At 36.2% G+C, this 26,669-nt stretch overlaps 1 protein-coding gene across 1 annotated transcript; it reads left to right on the forward strand.

The window, feature by feature from the left end:
- Positions 1–939: 939 nt before the first annotated feature.
- Positions 940–25,901, forward strand: LOC121381300 (WD repeat-containing protein 75-like). Its single transcript, XM_041510552.1, has 19 exons — positions 940–1,084; positions 5,042–5,174; positions 5,872–5,937; positions 6,502–6,622; positions 10,763–10,872; positions 11,695–11,762; positions 12,601–12,720; positions 15,622–15,710; positions 17,183–17,338; positions 18,019–18,215; positions 19,447–19,634; positions 19,937–20,094; positions 20,456–20,642; positions 20,952–21,043; positions 21,888–21,974; positions 22,896–23,116; positions 23,920–24,054; positions 24,577–24,668; positions 25,609–25,901. The coding sequence occupies exons 1-19, from the start codon at positions 972–974 to the stop codon at positions 25,862–25,864; spliced, it is 2,589 nt and encodes an 862-aa protein (XP_041366486.1). The 5' UTR covers positions 940–971; the 3' UTR covers positions 25,865–25,901.
- Positions 25,902–26,669: the final 768 nt, after the last annotated feature.

The following is a 26,669-nucleotide window of genomic DNA, read 5'->3' on the forward strand; positions in this document are numbered from 1 at the left end:
TCATATTTAAAAAGTGTCCGAGGTCCCTATTCTAAGTTAAACTTTCTGCCCTGGACCTTTATTGTACCAGATACTATTGGGATTAGTTCACCAAGATAAACCTCAAATGCAAGCACAAACAGCGAGGTTTATTTTGTCTAGGCATTCTGCCATTAGCAACTTCTGGACAACGGTTCTGAGGAATTTTGCTCGGAACGAAATTGCGGTCAAAATAACGATTACCATCACATTTCCACACCCTAATCGTATATTGTGATCTATTTCGAGCTCACTGAGACCAAGAAATACTTACTTTGAAACAATCTTCACTTTGAATTAAAGGAAAAAAGTCTGACTTTACTGATCGGACTCTAGCAGCCACTGTTTGAAAGGCGTATGAGTCCGGTGTTTAGAACGTCGCCATGCATGTCAGCTGAAATTGTCTGCCTGCGTAATTGTTTGCTAGAAAGTGGCTGCTAGAATCCACGTTAGTAACTTTTTTTTTTTTAGGTGAGCAGTGTTTTGATTGATCAAATGAAGGATTCTCTGGATGGCCCTATAGACAAACAATCACTTTGGTCTGATATACCGACTGAGTAGGAGTGGCTAGCCAAGATCTTATTATGATTAAGATTGGAAGGTTCATAAATTGAATGGAGCATTGGAGGAAATAAAAAAGAAAGAATTACGGCTTAAACAACGTACCCAGATAGAGAACAACAGGAATAAATCCCCAATGGAAAATAAATCGAGTAATATTAGTTAATGATGCAATTCTCTGCCGTGTTCCTGGACTAAACTTCACCATGATTTAAATTATGAAAAAACTTTAGAATCTAAAAATAATCTGTTGTCCACCTTCAGACCTATTGCCGTCACAAAACCGGAAGTGTAAATATCTTTTCTCAGATAACACCGCAGTTGATTGGTTACATGGAAACATGTTAGCCAATAACAATTGGTGTTGGTTAATTTTAGGCAAAGACAACAACATGGCCGCAGCCATGGAACACGTGCAATCTACAGAAGACGATAACCCAGTTGTTTGCCTTAGAGCTGGAACAAATATCGTTGATGTTAAACCACTATTTTCTCATGATTCAAAGTTAGTTGTAATCTTCATTTTAATGTAAAACAGGTGTCTAATTATAACTTATGATCACAGAACTCAAACAAAATGCAAGATTATGGTTACTGTTGTTTTCGTGCGAATGCTGGTCAACTCCCCCCAAAACCAATTCACCCCAAACTGTTTAGTCAGTTCTCCCCCAAAAGTTACCAGGTTGCCCCAATATTTGGTCAACTCGCCCCAATTCCGTTTTATTGTCCACAAACCATTGCTTGCCACTGTTTAGACCACTCGCACAATTTTCTCCATCATCCATGCATGCATGTATGATTATGTGTATGGAGGTGGTCCTAATATAGGATTAATTACAAATAATCTTTTAATCCTTCAATATATCAAGAATATTTAAAATTTAAATGCTATCATCCCTTTTTCTATTAATTAACTTTTTGACAAAGTTTTGGTTATTTTGCCAATTAATGTTATAGTAGGCTCGGCTATTTTTGAAATAAACATTTGGAAGCGCCATCTAGCGTTTGTTGACATATGCAAACAGACAGAAGGAAGTATGTTTTTAACATATGCGAACAAATTGGTCTGAAATGTTCCGCTCTCTTGTAAGCTGAAAATCAAATATAAATCATGCGCCATTTTCACATACCTTGAAATCCCCACTATTGCAAAAGTGTTTATTATTATTTCCTTCCAATTCACTCTCAGATTTTCCACATGTCTCAGACCGGTCGTCTGCTATTGGGTTTGTCAGCTGACCAGCCAATTTTTTTTTTAATGACGTGTTACAGCTTGTATGGAGGCACATAAAGGCCACATAATATTAACACAACTCTGTAACATCACACATTGTTGGTTGACTGAATCACTTACAGAATGAGCGAGAGCATCAACATATTTGTTACTTTAAACATATTATTTATAAAAATTATAAACTGAACACAAATATAAATAATAAGGGGTACTGATAATAATATCCCTAAGCGGGGATATTTGGGGGGCTCCACCTGTGAAAAGTTTGAAACTCAGGACGCCTGTAGATGCAATCTGAGCCTTTTCGGAGGCTTTTTTTTTTTTGTAATCTTTTTTTCAAGTCAATTTTAAGAGGATATTTTATAGAACAATTACAGACAGCCTCGATCTATTCCCGGATTTTGTTTTTGCATTACACACATGCGTACTGTGCGTAATGGGCACTACGCCTTTGAAATATATACATAATCATTTGGAGGGATTCCTTTTTGCGTTTTGCGGTGGCTATGCTACTTTCACTTTATTGATGGTACTTCTATACTACAGACCCTGCGCGTGCTGTAACCTCACCGTGGTGCAGGGGTGTAACATTCTCTTTGAGAATGGCCAATACAGCACAAAATTGAAGTTTTGAGTTAAGTCAGTATCTATCTGTAATATTTGTGTTTTTGTTTAAATCTTGAATTTTTATATTGATGTTGATCATCACTTTATTTGTTTGCATTACCATAGTTTGACACCCAATAGCCGATGTATTTTTCATGCTGGGGTGTCGTTAAACATTCATTCATTCATTCATTCTATACTACAGTGATGTTCCAAATGTGTTTTTTTTTAAAGCTCATGCGATGTTAGTATTTTTCAATTTTTGTGACACTTTTGGATTCCTGTTTATGTTAAAACTGTTTTTAACATACATGTAAAATCCAATATTATGTCTACATATATTCCTTTAGAGATAAAATAGCAGCAGATAATTTAGCCGTCCCCAGCAGTCTGAGCAAGTTACAACTGTTGAAATATAACGTTGTTTACTGATTTGCTGCACATCAAGTATCTAAAATTCAGCCTAAAACATTTGTCGAAATACTAGTAGTATGTCTGTGTGAATAAACGTCCTGTAATCGTGAAGTTTGCAAGTTTTAATTTCTGAACGTTTACAGGTCATGACGTAACCAGTTTGCGGTTCGCGTAAATTTAATTTTGCGTAACTGACACACGAACAGAATGGCGGTTCGCGTGAAATATTGTGCCCTGCTGCATGCAGAATATACTCAGCAAATTTCTAAAGTGTTACTGTTCTGTATATTGAAGTTTATGATTTGTTCCTGGGGTTTAAATATCTTGCAATCCAGGATTTGTGTTCAGATTATTTGTAACAAATATTTTTAAGTTACTGGTTTTAGGTACCTTTAACCATGATAACAGGACAGTAAAAAGACGAATTCTGGTGATATTCACACCAGGACTTGCTTGATGTTCACGCTCAATAATAAGGTAACATTTATTAACATTTTGTCCATAACGGGCCTCCATACTAAACAATCATAACACCCATGGTAACTGCGAGTTCCTTCCCTTTGTGTATGTACGTCACTGCATCAAAACTGGTACATGTTTCCTACTGGAAATTAATAACTTAAGTGGGAAATTTTTATTTCACTATATGCATGAAAGCATGAGCAACAAAACATCAAAAACAGTCGTTAGGTTAGACAAATGCTTTATTCGGAATCCCATTTTCCGATAGGGCGTGCTATGCTGTGCTAAACTAAATTTTGTATTGTTTAACAACATCACTAGAACATTGATTTTTTAATAATTATTTGTTGGATATCAAACAATTGATAGTTCTGACATGGACTAAAGTTTTCTGCCTATTTAGTCGTCTTCTTGCCCCACACTATTTACAACCAATATAGGGAAGTTTACAGCAACCAGAAGCAGAGCTATTTTTGGGTGAGAATTATTTTTTTGCCAAATTATCTTTAAAAATGAAAACCACAGTTATTTTTCAACAAAATACCAAGTATTAGGCCTATATAAAAAAATTTGACCAAATTAAAAAAAAAATTGCCAATTGTTTCTAAAATTTACAGTTGGTGAATTTGGTGAGTGGCAGAGCTAGCCCTTTCAAAATTCAGTTGTGAAGCATTTTTACAATTGTCTAAAATATAAAATTTCCTTAGTTTCATGCCACATACAATTAAATCTTGATTTTGATTTTTCTTCTTAGATAACCTGTAACTTGAAGGATTTGTGTGTGTCATGGAACTTTAAATTAAAAAAAAAAAAAAAATCAAGTTATGGAATTGAATATGGGTCTAAAGACCTTATTGTAATGTTAATTAATTTTACCATTTAAAATAACACAATATGACATCAGCAATTTGCATTCAGATATCATTACATTATGTTGATAGTGTATAAAAAATATTTCAAAATTTTAAAATAAGTGATGGAAAATGCCTTTCAAAAAGTGTGGAATTCTGAAACTTTAATCATGTTGGTGACTGTTATGAATAATAAAAAAACACAACTTCATACACTCAACAGCAGAATGGGAATAAAAACAAACGGTTGGGTTGTGTCAAATCCTTGTTTTTCGCTTGCATGTATACATGTATGAATCCTTAGACATGGTATGATTCAAACCTAACCGGCCTCAGTGGCGGCGTGGTTAGGCCATCGGTCTACAGGCTGGTAGGTACTGGGTTCGGATCCCAGTCGAGGCATGGGATTTTTAATCCAGATACCGACGCCAAACCCTGAGTGAGTGCTCCGCAAGGCTCAATGGGTAGGTGTAAACCACTTGCACAGACCAGTGATCCATAACTGGTTCAACAAAGGCCATGGTTTGTGCTATCCTGCCTGTGGGAAGTGCAAATAAAAGATCCCTTGCTGCTAATCGGAAAGAGTAGCCATGTAGTGGCGACAGCGGGTTTCCTCTCAAAATGTGTGTGGTCCTTAACCATATGTCTGATGCCATATAACCGTAAATAAAATGTGTTGAGTGCGTCGTTAAATAAAACATTTCTTTCTTCTTTTTTTTGATTCAAACCTATCCTAAACAATCTATTTCTTGTCTTGTATCTCAGCATGTCAAGTTTGTTCTTTTGTCATTGATACACTTAAGTATGAAGAGTTAATTTGTCTGTGGGATGGTAAAGCCGTTTTATACATGTACCATCATGAATGTCTGAAGTTAAAAGTTGAATTGTTTTGTAGGTTATTGTTCTGCTGTGCTGGTTACAATGTCAAGGTGGTGAGCACCGACAGTGGGGAATGTATTCGAGAACTGAAGAATGGACATACGGACAGAGTGACTGGGCTTGCCATCAATCCAGTATGCAAACTGCAGGTATTACTATTAACAACGACAAGCAAGTGGAATTGCTTCTGCTACATATATTTGTCTAGCTCAGCTAGCTGTCTTAGTTATTGTGTATTTTTACTGTACTTGTAATACATGTTCTTTACCCTTTAATAAAACTTTTTTTAATTAAAATACTTTAATTTGCATTTAACTCAATGAAAAATGGTTTATAGTTGCTTCTATGGATGTTCATCACAATGAATACATCATGAACTTTACATTACAATTTTCTAAATAAAATTCATGAAATATTTCATTTAAATAATAATTTAGAAAATTCTAACATGGTCAGATGTACCTCCACAGGTTCAACTTGATTTATGACAGATGTGACATTTAAATCTGTTTAATTCTAATTAATCTGATAATTCTATTTCACTAATTATAATCCCTCCTACGGGGAATGCCTTTTTTCATACTGTGAAATTTACTACAAGTTATTTATTTCTGAACTTATTGTTTTTTAAATTGCACACAAAAATAGTATAATTTAATTATTTCCAAAACGCTTTCACTTTTCTTCTTACAACAAACCAAACTGAAATTATTTACCAAAAACATTTTTATAAAATGATGGGACGGACTATAGCTGTAAGCGGTCTTTGATTACCAGTATTATTGCTGTACATGTATACATGTGCTTGTTATATTATATATGTTTTGTGTTTTAACTATTTTTCAGTTGTTCACTTGTGGTCTGGATGGGCAGATTATATTTTGGGATTATTCCGATGGAGTCATTGTGCGGGTAAGTTTTTCATCAGAGTTGAACCTTTAATCCATAGCTCGGTAGAAGAGTATGAGGGCACCACAACTGATTTCTATCAACGGTTGTGGTAGGTGTTGTTCTGTCTATATAGCCAAGTGCATGGGGAAGATCCCTGGCTGTAAGAATGAAGTCCCGAGTAGACTCGGTGGAAAAAACGTCAACACTTTAAACCAAGAATTACAAATTAACATTTTCTCAAACATTATTTAATTACACATGGGTGGCCTGCAGCCCAGTGATAAAGCGCAAACTTGATGCATGGTCGGTCTGGGATCGATCCCCGTCGGTGGGCCCATTGGGCTATCTCTCATTCCAGCCAGTGCACCACAACTGGTATATCAAAGGCCGTGGGATGGTGCATATAAACGATCCCTTGTTATTAATGTAAAAATGTAGCAGGTTTCCTCTAAGATTTTATGTCAAAATTACCAAATGTTTGACATCCAATAACCAATGATTAATAAGCTCTAGTGGTTTCGTTAAACAAAACAAACTTTAAACTTTTTATTACATAGACTATGTTTACTGGTTGTTTTTTCTCAGAAATACTGTGTCAACCAGCCGCTGTATGGGTTGGTGCATGTGAAAGCCACGCTTGGTAAGAAACTCAAAGTGACGGTTTCCGTGATTCAGCAAGTTTCCCACAACACACACAGGGGATCAGGTTCGTCACATTTACTTGGATACTTTCACCAAGCTTTTATTGCTATGTAGAGAATATTTCATGCTTGTTCGACGAGTGTGATATGATTGCAAACTACACGAGATGAGATATAAATCATATCTGACAAAAAACATATAATTTTCTATTTATTATATAACTTTTGGCAATTTACCTTTGTTTTTAAAATGCCAGCAGCAATATAGTTCCAGCTTTCTTACAGTGAAGATATCACTTTCTACAGTGACGATAACACATTTTAGAGTGAAATAGTGAAATTTTCACTCTAAAATGTGTTATCATCACTGAGTGACTGATAACACTTTTATTTCACTGATATTTTAAGATATTTCACTAAATGTGATATAATAAAATTACACACTGCTCTGACGTTGTTGTTTTTCACTGGGTTATTTCACACTGCCGTGGCAGCTGTGGTTTTTTAACACACTGCTTTAGTGGAAACCTAGTCAATGTACCTCCATTATAAAGCAAAGAAAGTTTTTATGTGCTAAGCAAATGCAGCATAAAATACTTAAAGTGCTGTGCCAGACCATACACTAAAATTTCAAATTCCACAATTAAATGCTTTCTTAATTCATTGCAATAATATTTTACACCGATATGTAAGTCAATAATTACGAAAATGCCTCATAAAAGTATTAAAACATCACTTCCGTAGAACACTGCCGGAAACGACAGAGTAAAATTCTCGGTAAAAACATTTGCCTGTAAATAGCCGTGACATCACAAAGAGAACGCGCTTCACAGAAACCTACCACGAGATGACTTTCAGCGCAAGCGAAAGTGGGACCGACAGCGACTGCCAAGCTTGATCATGCGATTCTTCTTTCGATGATGAATAGTGTAGTAATGACGACTGGACTAATATTTGTGCAACACATCAAATAATGCCTTATCAGTTTGAACCTGGAACATCTTCCGACGAACCACCGGCATGACAGATGACGATGAAAATGGTTGTGGAGACAGCTTATCATTAATTTACAAATTTTATTCTTGTTTTGTTCTTTAGCTTTTCGTGCAAATTATTTTGCTGCACTGTATGTTCTAATACTTGTGATGTAGTTGAAAATAACTCTTGAATTCTACAAGTCAAGTGGAACCGATATCGGTAATTTTAAGAAATAAACAAAAACAACTTTTAGTCCGTCCCATCCATGAAGATGTTTTTTTTGTGTGAATAATTTCATTTCAGTTTGACATAAAAAAAAAAAGTAAAAGTGTTTTGGAAATAACAAAACAATACTATTTTTTGTGTGCAGTTGTGAAAACAGTCTGCTCAGAAATAAATAACTTATAGTGGAAATAACAAAATAATACTATTTTTTTGTGTGCAGTTGTGAAAACAGTCTGCTCAGAAATAAATAACTTATAGCACATTCCTTAGTATGAAAAAAGGTTTTCTCTGTGGGAGGTATAGTAAAATTAATTTAATGTATTTATAGTCTGTTTTACAGGGAACACCTTTTTTCATACTATGGAATTTACAAGTCATTTATTTCTGAACCGATTGTTTTCTAAGATGCATTCAAAATTAGCTTCTTTTTTTTTCTCTTTTTTTTATACTACTCAAAAGAATTTAAGGGTCAGACGATATTTTCGACATTATTTTCTGAATGTCAGTTATATTAGCTAGACCATAATGTCACGCATGGTATTGTTCCATTTTGACAAAAGTGGGTCTAAGCAACCCATAAATGAATTAAAATCCACTGTCATTGACACTGTCGACTAGTTCTAATGGCGAAAACATGCTTACATTTGCACGTAAATTAGGGCGAAAGCAAAAGGTCTGCTAAGTGCCCATAACTTGCTTTTTCACAAAGCGCTTCATTTGCACGCTTTGCATGTATTCCATATTCCCAATGCTGAATTTCCGTATAATTGGAGCTTGCGTTCGTGTACGGTGCACACTCCAAATTCAACAATGGTACGACGTCAACTGACTATCGAAGATCGAGGAAGGGCTATTGCTTGGCTTCAGGATGGCAATACGCAAAGAAATGTTGCTCTGAGACTTGGTGTCAGTCAGAGTGTCGTTGGCCGACTGTGGCAACGGTACCAAGCAATGAATTCTGTTTGAAATCGTCCACGTTCGGGAAGACCCCGAAGCACTACAAATAGAGAGGACCGCTACATCACCAATATGGCTCTACGTCAACGCACAACCACTGCACGCCGATTACGTGACAATCTGCAGACTGCGACTGGAACTCGAGTGTCTGATCAAACCATACGCAATCGTCTGAGAGCCAATAATCTACGCTGCCGTCGCCAGGCTGTTCGACCTCCACTCCTACCACGTCACAGAACGGCCAGACATCACTGGTGCACACTTCATCTGCGGTGGCAACGTGTTCAGTGGGGTCGAGTGATGTTCACTGATGAGTCCAGGTTTAGTTTCCAGTTCAACGACGGTCGGGTTCATGTCTACAGACGTCCTGGGGAGCGCTTCGCTGACGTTAACGTTAGACAACGTCACCGGTTCGGTGGTGGCAGCGTCATGGTGTGGGGCGGCATCTCTATCCACCACAGGACCCCCCCTCTATGTGGTGGATGGCAATCTGAATGGAATCCGCTATCTGAATGAGATTATCCGGCCGTTGGTTCTCCCAGGCCTTCAGCAGATTGGCGGCGGGGCAGTTCTGCAGGATGACAATGCCAGACCCCACCGCGCCAGGGTGGTAACGGACTTTCTCAGACAACAAGGTATCGCCAGGATGGATTGGCCAGCATATTCGCCTGACTTGGCCCCAATAGAGCACGCCTGGGACGAATTAGGCAGGAGAGTTCGGGATAACCATGCCCCTCCGGCCAACCTTCATGATCTGGGTCAACTTCTTATGGCAGAGTGGCAGGCCATTCCCCAAGAGTTCTTCAGATGTCTGATCAACAGCATGAGGCAACGATGTGTCGAGTGTATTCGCACCAGGGGTGGATTCACTCACTATTAAACGAATGTTCTAATGTGTAAAATCCATGTTTGACAACCTTCAACTTTAACAGCATGTCGTGTGACTTTCTTGTATACAGTGACGTTTATTTGTGTTTTTTTGTAAATATGGAACAATAAATAAAAAATTTGGTGTAGTTTACATCATCAATCTAATACACTCTGAAACTTATTTGGTTATACATTTTTTACCCTTAAATTCTTTTGAGTAGTATATAAAAAAAACCCTACATTTGTGTAGGATGGGACGGACTAGGCTATAGATAAATATTTGTCTGTACTTTATTGTTTTAATGTTCTCGAACTATAAAGAAAAATCTCACAAATGAACGAGATGCAAACGACAACAAATCAGATCTCGATGATTGCACGAACCGTGCATGAGAAAACAAACTGACCGGAGTTGAAAGCATAATGCAGTTTGGGACATTGACGATATGCACCCCAAGGTCGTTTCGGTGTGGATGGCGTCGGCTTGTTGTCATTTGTTTTGTGTCACAGAAAAATTGTTGGTACAGCATCTTTTTTAAAAGCCATAACACATGGTATTCCCGTATCTCGCTAAAGCTGACAAGCCAGTTTGGACGAATCGAAATTAAAGTGTCTGCTGTCACAACGGTCTCCGGCATTTTTTTCCTGTCCAGTATTTCCACGTTGTTTTAATCAAATTCACACACAGCTTTCTCACAGCAACATTATTAGGAAATGTGTGAAGACTAAATTTATCGGCTTTTGTATTGCTACAGCCGCCAACAACACGCCGTTTAACCATAATAAACACAAAAGAAGCAATGAACAATGGCGCTGACTATTGAAAGGAGTTCCCTTCGTGACGTCACTGATCGGAAATTCCCGAAACGAATTCAGCTGGTTCTGTTTTTCAGGGGAATATTTTTAAATGGAAAATATACCGGTATATAATTTTTTAACATTTGTTTTTTTTAATTTTCTAATCATATTAAATAATATTTTGATTGATATAGCTCAATACATCATACATCTGGCACAGCACTTTAAGTGGAAACAGACCTTAAGTGTAACTAAAAATGTTTCAGTGTGAATTCAAGCACAATAGAATTTGTTTTAAAATACGTACTAAATGTATGACCTTGTTTCTTAAATGTTTTATTGTTATAGTGTGAACTTGTTTTGGGTTTTTTCTTTAGGTTATGCACTTGTTCAGCATACGTTGAAGAACTTGTCTACAAAGATTGAAACTCGTACGATACTCAATTGCTGTCAAAATGATGCGCGCATGGTTTCGTTTGGTAGTCAGGTCAGATTTCTAAATAGTTGTAGCACCCAGAGTATTAAAATCTTGTTACCCAAATATCAGTATGTGATTGAAGTTTTTACCACTCACCTCATGTATCATGTGATGGGAGGTTTTTACCATACACCCCATGTATCATGTGATGGGAGGTTTTTACCATACTCCCCAAGTATGATGTGATGGGAGGTTTTTACCATACTCCCCAAGTATCATGTGATGGGAGTTTTTACCATACTCCCCGAGTATCATGTGATGGGAGTTTCTTAATTTACTTATCTTTAAAAATTAATTTATGTAAAGGATATAAAGGATAATTCACTGTTATTGGTTTTTAATTAGTTGGCAAGGTTTTACTAATTGTATTTTCTGTGTTTTGACATCTATTTCACGTCAAGCTTACCTGGTTTTAGCTTGTAACATGAGAACCGTGTGACTGTGTAAAATGTTGAATGACTTGAAAGTCTTTCTGAACTGATGTTAATACAGTTAGCATCATATTTTTACTCTGTATTATTTAAAGGGGTGGGATGTAGCACAGTGGTAAAGCACTCGCTTGATGAACTGTCAGTTTAGGATCAATCCCCATCAGTGGGCCCATTGGGCTATTCCTCGTTCTAGCTAGTTCACCACGACTGGTATATTAAAGACCGTGGTATGTGTTATCCTGTCTGTGGAATCGGGTCTATAAAAGATTCCTTGTTACTAATGAAAAAATAGAAGGTTTTTTCCTAAGTATAAGTGACTCATGTGTAAAAATGTGATGATGACTTGAAACAAACTTTAACTTTTAAGTGTATTATTTAAGATACATTTTTCTTGTTCCAGGCAGAGTATTATACTGCAGTGCAGGACAGACATCTGTATGTGGTCCCCAAACAAGGCAATATAAACAGGTATTTTACCAGAGTTGTTCGGTCCTCGCAACACCAATCCCAGTCGACCAGTATTTGTAAAACACTCGCCTGAAGCGCAGTCGGTGTGAGATCGATCCCTGTCAGTTGGCCCATTGGGCAGTTTCTCTTTCCAGCCAGTGCACCATGACTGGTGTACTAAAGGCTGTAGTGTGTGCTATCCTCTTTATGGGATGATGCATATAAAAGATCTCTTGATAGTAATGAAAAATTGTAGCATGTTTCCTCTCTAAGATTATATGTCAAAATTAAAAAATGTTTGACATCCAATAGCTGATGGTTAATACATCATTGTGCATGTGCTGTCTTGTTTGTCAAAGTACACATAACATGTTTTTCTGCTGGTTGGAATGAGCAATATGTCTAACACCAGCAAGTACATTTAGCCATTTCTTCAGAGTATTTTGTTTGCATGCAGATAATCTTTAGGCCTACAAAAAATAGTGTGTTTCAAGGAACATGATAAAAAAAATTAGGTGGATGAGGTCGGCTTTTACCTTTTTTTCAATTATCATTATTGACATTTTTACTATATTAACACCTATGGATTCATATAAAATGTTATGTATGTACATCTTTGATCCTCATATTAATAAAAACAAAAACGTAGGGTGGTTTCTTTTTTTAAGTTCGAGTCAAGTTCCCATAAGCAGAATATTGTTTGTTTAAGATTTACTTTAAGTCAAACCATAAATATGTCTGTTTACAAAATAAATAGTAGTTTAATTCAAAGACACTCTAAACTTTAATTTATTATTTAAAAAATTGCGCGTAATGTTGTATTCAGTGCATATTGCATATAATGTGTATTTATTTTCAGTTTTTCCTTGATGAAGGACATCGACTATCATGGTACGCCTCCACACTTTATGTGTGTTGCCTGCCACCCCACAGATTTGTGTATTGCTACTGGTTGCAGTGACGGCAAAATTGTTCTTTGGTGAGTGCTACCGGGGTGTGCTTTTTTGGCTTTTTATCTGATTTCAATTTTTTTGCAGAAAATAATATTCGCAAAATATACCAAATTTGATGTGAAATACTTAACAGTAAACCTTTATATAGCTATGGTATAGAGACGGGGAACCTTTTGTTTTCAACATCTAGATTAGTAATATTTCTTGTCAATTGAAAATTGATTAGCAACTACTGTTTAAAGTTTTAAAATTGTATAGTGATCTCTGAACCTTGCGTAGTGAATTGTAGTGTAGAGATTGTTTCCACTATTATTTTAAATGTGTATCTAATATTTGTACTACCATACATAATTAGTTTAAACATTTTTAATGGTCTTTTTTTTTTTTTTTTTTTTTTTTTTTTCACAGCTGGTTTATTTAGTCAGCTGCTGTTGCCAATTTAACTGCCTGGGTTTTTTTCCTGTATGTTCATGAAATTTTAGGCAAACAGTTTTACACCCACTTAATTAAAGTGCTGTTCCAGATGTATGATGTATTGAGCTATATCAATCAAGATATTATTTAATATGATTAGAAAAAAAAAAAAAAAATGTAAAAAAATTATATACCGGTATATTTTCCATTTAAAAATATTCCCCTGAAAAACAGAACCAGCTGAATTTGTTTCGGGAATTTCCGTAAGATTTGATCCGTGACGTCACGAAGGGAACTCCTTTCGATAGTCAGCGCCATTGTTCATTGCTTCTTTTGTGTTTATTATGGTTAAACGGCGTGTGCTTGGCAGCTGTAGCAATACAAAAGCCGATAAATTTAGTTTTCACGCATTTCTTAGTAATGTTGCTGTGAGAAAGCTGTGTGTGAATTTGATTAAAACAGCGTGGAAATACTGGACAGGAAGAAAATGCCGGAAACCGTTGCGACAGCAGACACTTTAGTTTCGATTCGTCCGAACTGGCTTGTCGTCTTAAGCGAGATATGGGAATACCATGTGTTATGGCTTTTAAAAAAGATGCCGTACCAACAGTTTCTGCGACACAAAACAAATGACAAGAAGCCGACGCCATCCACACCGAAACGACCTTGGGGTGCATATCGTCAATGTCCCAAATTGTGTTATGCTTTCAACTCCGGTCAGTTTGTTTTCTCATGCACTGTTCGTGCAATTATCGAGATCCGATTTGTTGTCATTTGCATCTCGTTCATTTGTGAGATTTTTCTTTACAGTTTAAGAACATTAAAACAATAAAGTACAGACAAGTTAAGTATCTATAGCGTAGTCCGTCCCATCCTACAAAAATGTAGGGTTTTTTTTGTAAAAAAGCACAAAAAAAAGAGCTAGTTTTGTATGCATCTTAGAAAACAATCGGTTCAGAAATAAATGACTTGTAAATTCCATAGTATGAAAAAAGGCGTTCCCTGTAAAACAGACTATAAATACATTAAATTAATTTTGCTTTAGTACCTTCCCACAGAGAAAACCTTTTTCATACTATGGAATGTGCTATACGTTATTTATTTCTGAGCAGACTGTTTTCACAACTGCACACAAAAAAATAGTATTGTTTTGTTATTTCCAAAACACTTTTACTTTTTTTTTTTACGTCAAACTAAACTGAAATTATTCACACAAAAAAACATCTTCCTAGATGGATGGGACGGACTAAAAGTCGTTTTTGTTTATTTTTTAAAATTAAAATAAGTTATTTATTTCTGAGCAGACTGTTTTCACAACTGCACACAAAAAATAGTATTGTTTTGTTATTTCCAAAACACTTTTACTTCTCTTTTTTTTTACGTCAAACTAAAATGAAATTATTCACACAAAAAAAACATCTTCATGGATGGGACGGACTAAAAGTCGTTTTTGTATATTTCTTAAAATTACCGATATCGGTTCCACTTGACTCGTAGAATTCAAGAGTTATTTTCTACTACATCACAAGTATTAGAACATACAGTGCAGCAAAATAATTTGCACGAAAAGCTAAAGAACAAAACAAGAATAAAATTTGTAAATTAGTGGTAAGCTGTCTCCACGACCATTTTCATCGTCATCTGTCATGCCGGTGGTTCGTCGGAAGATGTTCCAGGTTCAAACTGATAAGGCATTATTTGTTGTGTTGCACAAATATTAGTCCAGTCGTCATTACTACACTATTCATCATCGAAAGAAGAATCGCATGATCAAGCTTGGCAGTCACTGTCGGTCCCACTTTCGCTTGCGCTGAAAGTCATTCTCGTGGTAGGTTTCTGTGAAGCGCGTTCCCTTTGTGACGTCACGGCTATTTACAGGCAAATGTTTTTACCGAGAATTTTACTCGGTCATTTCCGGCAGTGTTCTATGGAAGTGATGTTTTAATACTTTTATGAGGCATTTTCGTAATTATTGACTTACATATCGGTGTAAAATATTATTCCAATGAATTAAGAAAGCATTTAATTGTGGAATTTGAAATTTTAGTATATGGTCTGGCACAGCACTTTAAGAAAATTATTTTGCTTAGGGAGATTGGTTGTACTCATTTTAATGTGAAAAGTCTTATTTTTCTAGTGGTGTCCTTAAACAAAACCTACTTAACATTCATTCCTTTTGCTATAATTTTTGTACATAAGCATTGAGATAATAACTATAATACATCCTTAATTATCTTAACATGACAATGTATTAGAAGAAAAAAGTTATTTTAGAATATTTTTTATTATGAGAAGATTGTGATTCTAATTCTGCTACATTGTGGAATATAATCAAACTTAAATGGATATCTTGATTAGCTGCAACATGTTTAAAATATCTCCTGTCATTATTTGTAATTTGTTGACATCTAATAGCCGATAATTAATAAATCAATGTACTCTAGTGGTTTCGTTAAACAATACAAGCTTCTTTGTAATTTTAAAAAAATTAATAATGTTTATTATTTCGCTAGGTATAATTTCCTCGAAGCGAAGCGTTTGGTGAAAACTGTACACCACTGGCATTCCCTTGCTGTCATGGACATCTGTTTCACAGCTCAAGGTTGGTACGGATGGCATCAGCCATTTATATTTGTAGACTGGCACATATAAGGCCACAAAATATATACTGCTGTTCTCTGGTCAGCGTGTTCCTTCACATGAACATATATATCTATATATACGGTATATTTTAAATCACATTTACTGCGGTATCAGAATACTGCACAGCTGTCTCACCTAAAGTCTGAACCACATTGTTAACAACTACAAAACATTATTGTCCTACCTTTAATTACTGTTAGATTCCCCCCATATTTTGTCCAGACAATTTATGAAAAGACCATTGCATTGGCATAGATCCCACATTCTAGAATATAACCATGTCACATAAACTGACTTTGCTGAGCATGTAATTTTGTGATGTCTGCAATTTCATTTGTCTGGAATATTCTTCAAGAGGGGTGGATTTCTCTGAAGTATGTGATGTGATTTATATGATGTCATTATAGCCTATACATAACATGTCATGACATTGTTAGATTACGACACATCCTTCCATCCCTCTTGGATAGTATTCCATAAAAAAGCAAAGTGGCAATCTACATGTTTTTTGTCTTAGGAGATTTCAGCGAAGTCGATATGGGTGACATGGTTACCATTTAGAATGTGGAATCTGTCATTGAAATGTTGTTGGGGTTTTTTTCTCAATATTTCTGTCTGGACATTTTGAAATGTTGGAAAAATAGAAAGGTAATTAAAGAGAGGAGAGTAATTTAACGTAGTTCTTAACAATTTGGTTTGGACTTTAATATAATCTGAAGCACCCGGACATGATGGGTCCAAATGAAGTCATTAGGGAGTCCAAATCATTAAAGTTGTCTTGCCTATATAGAACAATGTGGAGGGACTATGGCAGATAATTGTAGGACATAAAAAAAACAAAAATTACCAATCTTTCCTGTCCAATCCATGCGTTTCAAAACAAAAAGAAAGAGAGAAAATGCATCGCTGAATCAGTTGTGGAACTTTAGTCTAATCAGAGACTGGCTATTTGTTTTTGCCTATTTTTAAAATATACAAGGCCTGGTACAATTAAAATGTTAGCATTTACAAACCATGATGTAATAAATCTGTAAATATTTGAAGAATACATGCCTTGATATATCATGCATATCAGTAGCATAGCCAGAATTTTATATGGTGGGAGACACCCATATGGTCTATGAGTCATGTTGTGGGGCAACAGGCAAATATAAAAGGTGATGGGGAGGAAGAGAGGTGAATTGGGGGGGGGGGGGGGGGGCTCACGACCACAGTAGTGATACAAACTGAGTTAGTTGTATACAAGCCCTGATTTCATAAATTTGTTAAAAGCTTGTTCCATTGCAGTAAAATATGAATATCCCCAGAGTGAATGCTAAATTTTTGTTTTTAATTTGGTGGGAAGGGATATGTAAAAGGATAAAAAAAAAAGGTGGGTGGGTAAACTAACATGTATTATATTATAGTGAGCTGTGATCAAACTGTTTTCAGGTTCATATTTTCTGAGTGGAGGCTATGAATGCGTTCTCGTCAAGTGGCAGTACAATTCGCAATTCAAAGACTTTCTCCCACGTCAGGGATCACCGATCAACCATGTGACCTGTTCCCATGACAACACGCTGTACGCAACCTCTCATGATGACAATGGTAAATCTGAAGTGTTTCTGTTCATCTCGGTGTTTGTAATAAGGATACCATGAAATGCATTTTTATAATTCTAAAAAAACACATACCTCTGAAAAGTAACAATTATTATGGAGCTAAGCTCTAGTCTAGTTTGGAAGGTATTTCTCTGTTTCAACATCACAGACTCTCGTTTCACTACCTTGTAACTTTGTCCTGGGGTGTCGTTAAACATCTAGTCTATTCTATTGTAACTTTATCCAGATGTGTTACAGGTTTGTAGATTCATTTTCACAAGTAAAAATTTCGGGTTAGCAACTTTAATAATAATGTCTCTTTTGTAATTTTTAACATTTAGTACGTTCTTTTTTTCATATAACATAGTATTTTAGAAATACTGCAAGCATATACAGGCATGGCGGGGCAGGGGGGTCAGTAATTCTGAATAAAAAATATTGGTAATAAATCTTAAGGCAGAGATTAAATTTAATTTGTAGAATGCAGAAAATTGCATTTTAGGAAATCTAGTTTTCAGAATTAAATGGGAGAGAATACCCCCCGAGCCCCCTAAAAACTTTGCTTTGCACCATCAACTCAGTCAGCCTCTCCCCACCCCAAAATTTCTTCTTGCTTTCGCCATGCCTGATATAGGGGCTGGGGGAATTTGCATAGTCATCTTTGTAATGTCTTTGTTTTTTCTCCAGGGATCCACATAATAAGTAGTAACTTCAGCCTGCGCCACGTGATTCAAGGATTAACACACGGACACCTGGACAGACGGCTGGACGAACCGATACCTGTAGGTCTACTGCGAGATCCCCAGTCCAATGCCCTCGTCACCAACGGCTTGCCAGGACATCTACAGTTCTTTGCACTACACACAGACTCACAGCTCTACAATGTAAGACTAGATTTGAAAGTGTGTAAACCAGCAGCAGGTGTTCTAGAATATAGATAGGGCAGGATTTAGCTCAGTCGGTTGAGTGCTCACTTGAGTTGCGTGCGTTGCAGGGTCAAGCCACCTCGGTGGAGCCATTCAACTGATTGCACCATAATTGGTCAACGGCCGTGGTATGTGACGTCCTGTCTGTGGGAATGTTCATATAAAATATACTTTTATTTGTAGGGGGCGAGACATAGCCCTGTGATAAAGTGCTCGCTTGATGCGAGGTCGGTTTGGGATCGATCTCCATCAGTGCGCCCTTTGGGCTTTTTTCTCGCTCCCGCCAGTGCACCACGACTGGTACATCAAAGGCCGTGGTATGTGCAATCCTGTCTGTGGGATGGTGCATATAAAAGATCCCTTGCTGCTAATCGAAAAGAGTAGCCCATGAAGTGGCGACTGGGTTTTCTCTCTCATATCTGTATGGTCCTTAACCTTTAGACTACTGATTAATTTTTGACAAAAACCAGGTTGAGTGAGTACAAGTTTATAATTTTTACTGACATCATTTAAATGTTTTATAAATACATAAAATATACTTCATATATGAATCGTAAGTATTATTTTTGTGGGTTTTTATAATTTTTCTGATATTTTAGATCAGTTAATATTGATTAAAATTAGGCAAAAAAAAAAAAAAATTAAGTTAACTTACGGGCATTTGTGGCCAGCTGTCTAGTATTTATGTCCATTATTCCCAATAACAGTGGTTTTCTGACCAGAATTTTAAAAACCCAACAAACTATGATTCATATTGCAATATTTGGTGATTTTCGTTATTTATTATCAAATTAGCTGTCACAATCAGCTATCAATCCCTGAAAATTATTGCGACGTGCCCCCATTGTTGTCAAGCGAAAATACTTGCTGAAAACCACTCTTTGAACTCAAAATTCCAAGCTATTTTCCATTGACAAACAACAAACAAAAGCTAGCATACTGTAAACTAAACTGTTTCTTGTTAAGAAAAAATGTTTCCGGTGAGTGTCGTGTGCAAAACGGCGGGAAATATGAATTGGGGAATGCACTGTATGTCGACTGGCGTGACGTCGGGCGTGATATCTTGCCTGCAGTAGTCAGAAGGTTAACGATATGTCTGACACCATATAACAGTAAATAAAATGTGTTGAGTGCATCGTTGAATAAACCATTTCCTTCCTTTACCTTTATTTGTAATGACTATTTTCAGTTGGACATAGTTTGTCAGAACTACATATCCCCGGATACGCTGAACAAACCGACGGTTGTCACAGAGATACAGTGTGCGGCATTTGACCGGGAGGGGCGCTGGCTGGCCACATTTGAGTTCTGGGACGATAACGTCATGACGCCCGAGATGCAGCTCAAGTTCTGGGAGTTCTCCGATAAGTTACAGAAGTAAGTCAATATTTAGAATTTATATTGTCTGTTGTTTTCTTGTTTTCTGAATTAGCGGTTCCAGAAATATTTTGTACCAAGTAGATGTAGGAGAAGCTGTATTTTTCCTCCCAACGGCCATGAACTCAGTATTAAGTTATTGCTCAGATTATTTTTTTAAATCTGTTAATTTTACTGATTTACAAAAAGAAATTGTACTAAAAAACGAAATTGCTTGTTAACAAGAATTTTTTTAATCTGTCAATGGAAAAAAATATAATTTTGCTCAAGGTACCAGATTAAATAAAGAGTTATTGTTTTAGGTTTAGTCTGAACACCATGGTTGATATTCCACATACTAAGAAGATCCACACCCTGAAGTTCCGTCGAAGTGACCATGATCTACCACCAATGGTGGTTACGAGTGCAGACGACAACCGGTTTAAACTGTGGGTTCTGGTTGACGACACTGACATCTACAGTGAGTTCCATTAAAAGTGTAAAACACAAACAATGTTATAAAAAGTAAACTGCAGCAAATTAGCATGTCTTTATCTTTATCTTTAATTACACCTATAGTCTGTCCCATCTTTTTATAAAAATGTTTTTTGTAAATAATTTCAGTTTGGTTTGACGTAAAAATAAAAGTAAAAGCATTTTGGAAATAAAAAAAATATACTATTTGTGTGTGCAATTTAGAAAACAAAAGGATCAGAAATATATAACCAGAGTCGCGGACCAAGTGGATGTGTGAGTTGATATGGTTCAACCGTGACTTGTTTTTAAAATTGTCAAATTAGGTGAATGTTAGTTTAAATTGTTTTTATTTCTGTTTTGCTTAGAGTCGCGGACCAAGTGGATGTGTGAGTCGATAGGGTTCTACCGAGACTTGTCGTCAGGGTCGGTGGATTTCTCTGAAGATGGCTCATTGCTTGCTGCCGCGTTCACGACGACCATCACCTTGTGGGACCCTGACACTAACGTCTTGAAGACTTCTCTTTCCAGCGCGGCTTGCAAAGATTCTATCAGGTACAAAATACTTTGACATTTCCAGCCTCCAGCTGAATTAATTTATAAATGCTGGATGATGCCAGCAACTCAGAGTGGGGTAGAGAATAATTAATTCACCTTTCAGTTGGGGTGGGATGGGCTCCCCTCCAGAAAATTATTATCTCAAGACTCATTTCAACATGAAATCGCTAATGGTATGGTTTTTAACATAAAATCGCTAATGGTATGAATTTTAACATGAAATCACTCATTGTATGAATTTTAACTTGAAATCATTAATAGGTTTTTAACATTAAATCACTAATGATATAATCCATCTGGTTGCAGAGATCTGCTGTTTGGGCGTGTATCGTGCTGCCATCTGTTGGTGTCCACTAGTGCCACACACCTCACGGTCTGGAACCTACTGTCTTGTACAGGTCAGTGAAATTTTGTTATAGAAAGATCTTATCGAAAATATTTAAACTAAGAAGAATTACAGAATATGTTGACGACGACTTTGTATCATTCTTCTTTTGTTGTTGATTTAAAACTGCAATTTTGAGGGTGTTTTTAATATTTAAGCATAAAGTTTGAGTTCATTCCATAAATGCACTAATCTTTTATTTTATGTTGGCTCTTGCTTACAACTTTTGTTACATAATGTCAATGTTAGCTGTTGCAAAGTCCAGGGGTAGAACATTCTTCAATGAAGTTAGTTGAATTATGTATTTCAAATGTCCACAAGACTTGAGGGTTGCATCAAGGCTGTTAATATTCTACGATATTGAAAACTTGCTAGCTTATGTGTTCAAACAATGATATAGGGAGGGTGAAGAATTGCAGCTTAATAAATATACTGAAAATGCACCACCCAATTTTCAGTTGTTATTGCTATTACATGTTGCAGGGTCTTATAAAACACATAACTGTAACCCTTCAATACAATGTTGGGGTTATTTATTGCCAATTATACTAAAATCAGTTAAAAGTATTTCTTTATTATTTCTTCTCATATCCTTTTTACAACTACAAATCTGACTAGTGCATTTTCAATGGAGTTCATATAAATAGCAAAATGTGCATTATTAAAATTTGTGTAACTAAACCATATATGGTTCCATTATTGATAACAACATATTTAAAGCATAAATAATATAAGTAGCTGCCATATTTAAAACAAGTTTTATTTTGTACCTTCTCTCCAACATAATAAAACTGGTATTTTAAGAAAGGATAACCAAGTCTAATCTAAGCATGTTATACACATTTTATGATTTTCAGTCCAATGGAGCGTTGCTATGGACATCCCTGTGCTGACCTCTGACCCCTTGTCGAGCTATGTGGCTGCAGTGTCAGCAGATAGAGACTGTAAGTGTACAATCGAGGCTGTAATATTTACTCTTATCCCATGTGATAACTTCTATTGACAGGTTTTAGTTTGATCAGTTGCTGTTGGTGTGCAAAATGTCTCAAATGATCACAGATCTAATGGGCTGTTTGCTGTAAAGAAATAAATGTTTAAATAAATAATTAAACTTAAAATTATGCTCTGAGATATATTTTTAGTATTTAATAATTTAAAACAGATCATTAACTTTTGTTCAGTTATCGTTATTCAATTTCCTTGAGATGATCTGCAATCTAGGCCATATGCAAATGCAGTTCTAGTGAAATTGACAGCTAGTGGCATTTTGTATTATGGTATGGGCTTGTATCACTGAAAACGGTGAACAGTCTTTATAACTCATCTCATGCAAGCTTCTTTCCCTGGGTTACATTTCATTTATGGTTATATTCGTGATTATATCGAATTACAGTTCAAGCACACTTTCCTGGGCACACACTTCAGCTATCTCTGTATCCAAGACAGTGGGTTAGTGGTTAGTGCGAAAGAATTTGGTACTGTGACCGTACATCTGCCAATCGAGTCATTACGTCTGATGGCTTAGCCACTATACTGTCAAGGACGGGGAGCTACATTAGGCCCCAGTTGATAGAAAAGACCCACATGTTTAAAAAAAAAGCCAGTTGTGTTCTGTTTTGCATTTTAGAAATATAGGTCTGTGGCATGGTGCATATAAAACATCCCTTGCTACTAATGGAAAAATGTAGCGGGTTTCCTCTCTTAAGACTATTTGTCAGAATTACGGTACCAAATGTTTGACATCCAATAGCGATGATTAATCAATCAATTTGCTCTAGTGGTGTCGTTAAAAAAATGAACTTTAAAAATATAGGATGGTAGGTGATATTGCACCTTTAATAATATTCTTTGTTTTTCACTTTTAGTGTTTGTGTTTGAACCATCAAACCCATCCCCAGTGTACTCCCATCCAGAAGTGTGCAGTAGTGAGGTTCTGGCAGCAATATTTATACCTCACCTACAAAAAACGTCCTACAAAGGGAAGCTATCCTGGCAGAGACACTCACAGTTTCATTTCTTCAACAGAGACCAACAACTTTTGACTCTAGATTCAAAGGATAGTCAAGATGAATCCTCTGAAATTAAAGTAAATACCGAGGTTTCTAAACAAAGATTTTGTTTATCAGGCCTATTATGGCTCTTATAATAATGGTCTTATAAATTTGTTTTTGGTTTTCTTTTGAGGGCCATCTCTTTTGTTTCCATTATGAGTGTGTCTTTCTACTTTTGATATTAAACTTCAAAGTCCAATACTTTATGAACCACATCGGGTTTTTTCTGCGGGCAGAGACATCTTTGAAAAATGTCAATAACGTCCTGCCTTAAATCATTAACATGGAATGGCCCTTTTAAACATGTAGACTGATTAGTTTTAACTTAAATAAAACTAACAAGATCATAATGATCAATTAGTGTCAACGAGAAACTTTATTCCGAACATTATGGATGTTGACAACAAATATGTTAGTTAATAAAATTAACTTATTGATTATGACTATGTACCTACCAGTTATTCCTCGACTTGCTGTTGTTTATAAACTGAACTTAACTAATGTGACTTCATACTTAAATATTTGTTTACCACACTTGCTACAGTGTTAATGTATTTAACTTACAGTGAGGTGGGGCCCACCCCAATCAGACATTTTTTCTTTTTTTTAACTATTAAAGTTTATAAAATCATATATACAACTTATGGGTTCCCCCCCCCCCCCCCCAAATAGTGGGTCTCTTCCCCCCCCCCCCAAATCTAAGATCCTGTTTATGCCAGTGCTTACAAATATGTCTTGATACTATCAATAGCTCAAATTGCTGTGTTTTTAATTATTTGGACTTAATAATTGTGATCATTGGAAGTGCTGTATTGTTAATGTCACTTGTTACTTGTAGCTGAAGATGCAACAGTCCCTCCCCTCCACACCACTGAGTCTGCTGCTGTCAGAGCAACACCACAGGCACGGAATCAAGAAACTAGAATACGGGACACTGCAAAGTGTCCCACAGAACACAAAATTTGTCAAAGAGGTAAAGTATTAGTTCATAAATAAAACTTACAATGATATTTTAATTTATATAAAAAAAAAATTGTTACAATGAATTTTGTTTTGAAGTTTTTTTCTTCTACAAATTGCCACTTTTAACAATTCGCTAAATGGTAAATTTTTAAAATGACCGTCATGTTTTTATTTTTAACAAGCTTTATTTATGTTAGTTCTGGGGCAGGATGTAGATACTAGCCTAATAAGTGGTTGGGCCATTTCTCATTCCAGCCAGTGCTAGTGTAACTAAAGCCATGGTATGTACTATCCTGTCTGTGAAATAGTACATATAAAAGATCCCTTGCTGCTGATAAAAAAAAAAGAGAGAAAAGTAGCCCATTGTGTGGTGGCAGCAGGTTTCTTCTCTATTCATCTCTGTGGTCCGTAACTATATAATTGTGGTTCAAATGTGTTGAATGTGTCATTAAATAAAACACTTCTTTCTTTCATGTTACTTCCATCAGCACAGTTTGATTTGTCATTTATTTATCGTTTTTATTTATTTCAGATGTTGTCGACGCCAGCCCATGTTCAGCCATCTTTATCATCGCTATGTCAAACATTCGTGTCGTCCCTTCTCATACACAACAAGAGTTTAGGGTCAGTCTTACTGTTCTGTTTGAGAAGTTTACTTTTTGTTACGATATTTTAAAACATAATCAGTTATTTGTATACTTTAATTCAACCATTTGGCACCAAAATATGTCTCCAAAATCATTTTACTTCCTCTATAACACGAAGTTTGGGTTTCTTCTGTGTCACAAATGATTGTAGGGGATTTAGGGTGAATTTTAACTTGGAATTGAAGGCCCCTCTATTTGGCATTGATTTCAGTCCATGTTACAATGCGAGTTGTGGGTACTTCCTATGGTACTTTATCATCCATGTAGACAGCAGTCTGCTGGTAAAGAAAAAAAAAGACTTATTCAATAAAAAGGTTCATTGACAGTATCTTGTTCAAGTTACAGATTTATTGATAGTATCTTATTCAACAAACAGGTTTATTGATCTCAACCCTAATCAGGATACAGATTTACTGATCATACCTTATTGATGCATGGTCAGTCTGGGATTGATCCCCATTGGTGGACTTTATTGGGCTATTTCTCGTTCCAGCCAGTGCTCCACAACTGGTGTAATAAAGGCCGTGGTATGTACTATCCTGTCTGTGGGATGCTGCATAGAAAAGATCCCATGCTGCTAATCGATAAGAGTAGCCCATGAAGTGGCGACAGCCGGTTTCCCCTCTCAATACATGTATGGTCCTTAACCATATGTCCGACGCCATATAACCGTAAATAAAATGTGCTGAGTGCGTCATTAAATAAAACATTTCCTTCCTTCCTTATTCAGATAACACGTTTATTGACCTTGAACAGATTCATTGACCTTAACTTTTTAGTAAACAGATTTACCAACATTACCTTATTCAGTAAACAGATGTATTGACCGTAACCTTAAAGTGGTCAAATCATGTTCTAATTAACTATTATGTTGCTGGTGTTAGTTATGTCACGTTTTGTTTTTGTTATTTCCGTAGGTCGAAGTTTGAAGTGGAAGATGTGGACGATGACATCTCATCACACGAAGATGAGGATTCTGATTCTGACATGGAGGTGGACCAGTCTCCTGGAAGACGGAAAACTGTGGACACAGAGGTTAAAACTAAACAAACGAAAAACACTGACATGGCAGACAGTTCCTTGAGCGGACACCAGCAAGATCTTGAAAACGAGGAGAAAGCTCTCAAACTGTTTAAACAAAACTCTGACTGGTTGTCCACCGTATTGCCTTAATACATGTGCAGGAAACAATAAAACAATTTGTTATAAATGATGTGGTTATGAAATGTTCTGTTTTAGATGAATAGAGATGAAAACTTTAGGGTTTTTCCAGAATTCAAGATTCAAGTGCCACCCAATAATTGTCCTTGTTGTTCTTTGATAAAAAAGATTGCAGGACTCACTTACTTTTTAAGACCAAGAAATGTTTTTCTGATTTTGTTTTGTCCCATGCTTATTTTAATCTCTGAAGGAGCATGATGTTGATCAGTAGTCGAGCATCTGATGTGTGGTAGACAGTAGGATCAATCCTTAGTGTACCCACGGTTTTCATGGTTCCCAATTTGACTGAAATATATATATACTGGTCAATCTGTGGTTTCCCTCAGTGGTCTTGAAATAACAGGGCATTATTAAACATTCGTGGGGCAGGATGTAGCCCATTGGTACAGCATTCGCTCAATGCACGGTTGGTGGGGATTGATCCCCATCAGTGTGCCCATTGGGCAGTTTCTCGTTCCAGCCAGTGCACCCTGTCTGGGATGGTGCATATAAAAGATCCCTTGCTGCTAATCGGAAAGAGTAGCCTATGAAGTGGTGACAGCGGGTTTCCTCTCTCAATATCTGTGTGGTCCTTAACCATATGTCTGATGCCATATAACCATAAATAAAATGTGTTGAGTGCGTCATTAAATAAAATGTATTTCATTAAACTTTTCCTTTCCTGTTTTTATTTTTTTTTTAAATAATTTAGCAGTGAGCAGTCATTTTCAGCATTTAAAATTCTGACGATCTTGCAACAGCAATTTTTATTAAATAA

This window comes from Gigantopelta aegis, chromosome 9 (genome assembly GCF_016097555.1).
Source record: "Gigantopelta aegis isolate Gae_Host chromosome 9, Gae_host_genome, whole genome shotgun sequence".
In the NCBI taxonomy this organism is placed as follows: Eukaryota; Metazoa; Mollusca; class Gastropoda; order Neomphalida; family Peltospiridae; genus Gigantopelta; species Gigantopelta aegis.

Bases quoted from the DNA above. Each gene is read 5' to 3' on its own strand.
- LOC121381300 (XM_041510552.1), top strand. From the start codon at position 972: ATGGCCGCAGCCATGGAACACGTGCAATCTACAGAAGACGATAACCCA. The intron at 18,216-19,446 runs GTAAGACTAGAT...GACTATTTTCAG, and splicing joins CAGACTCACAGCTCTACAAT to TTGGACATAGTTTGTCAGAA. The intron at 21,975-22,895 runs GTAAGTGTACAA...TTTCACTTTTAG, and splicing joins AGTGTCAGCAGATAGAGACT to TGTTTGTGTTTGAACCATCA.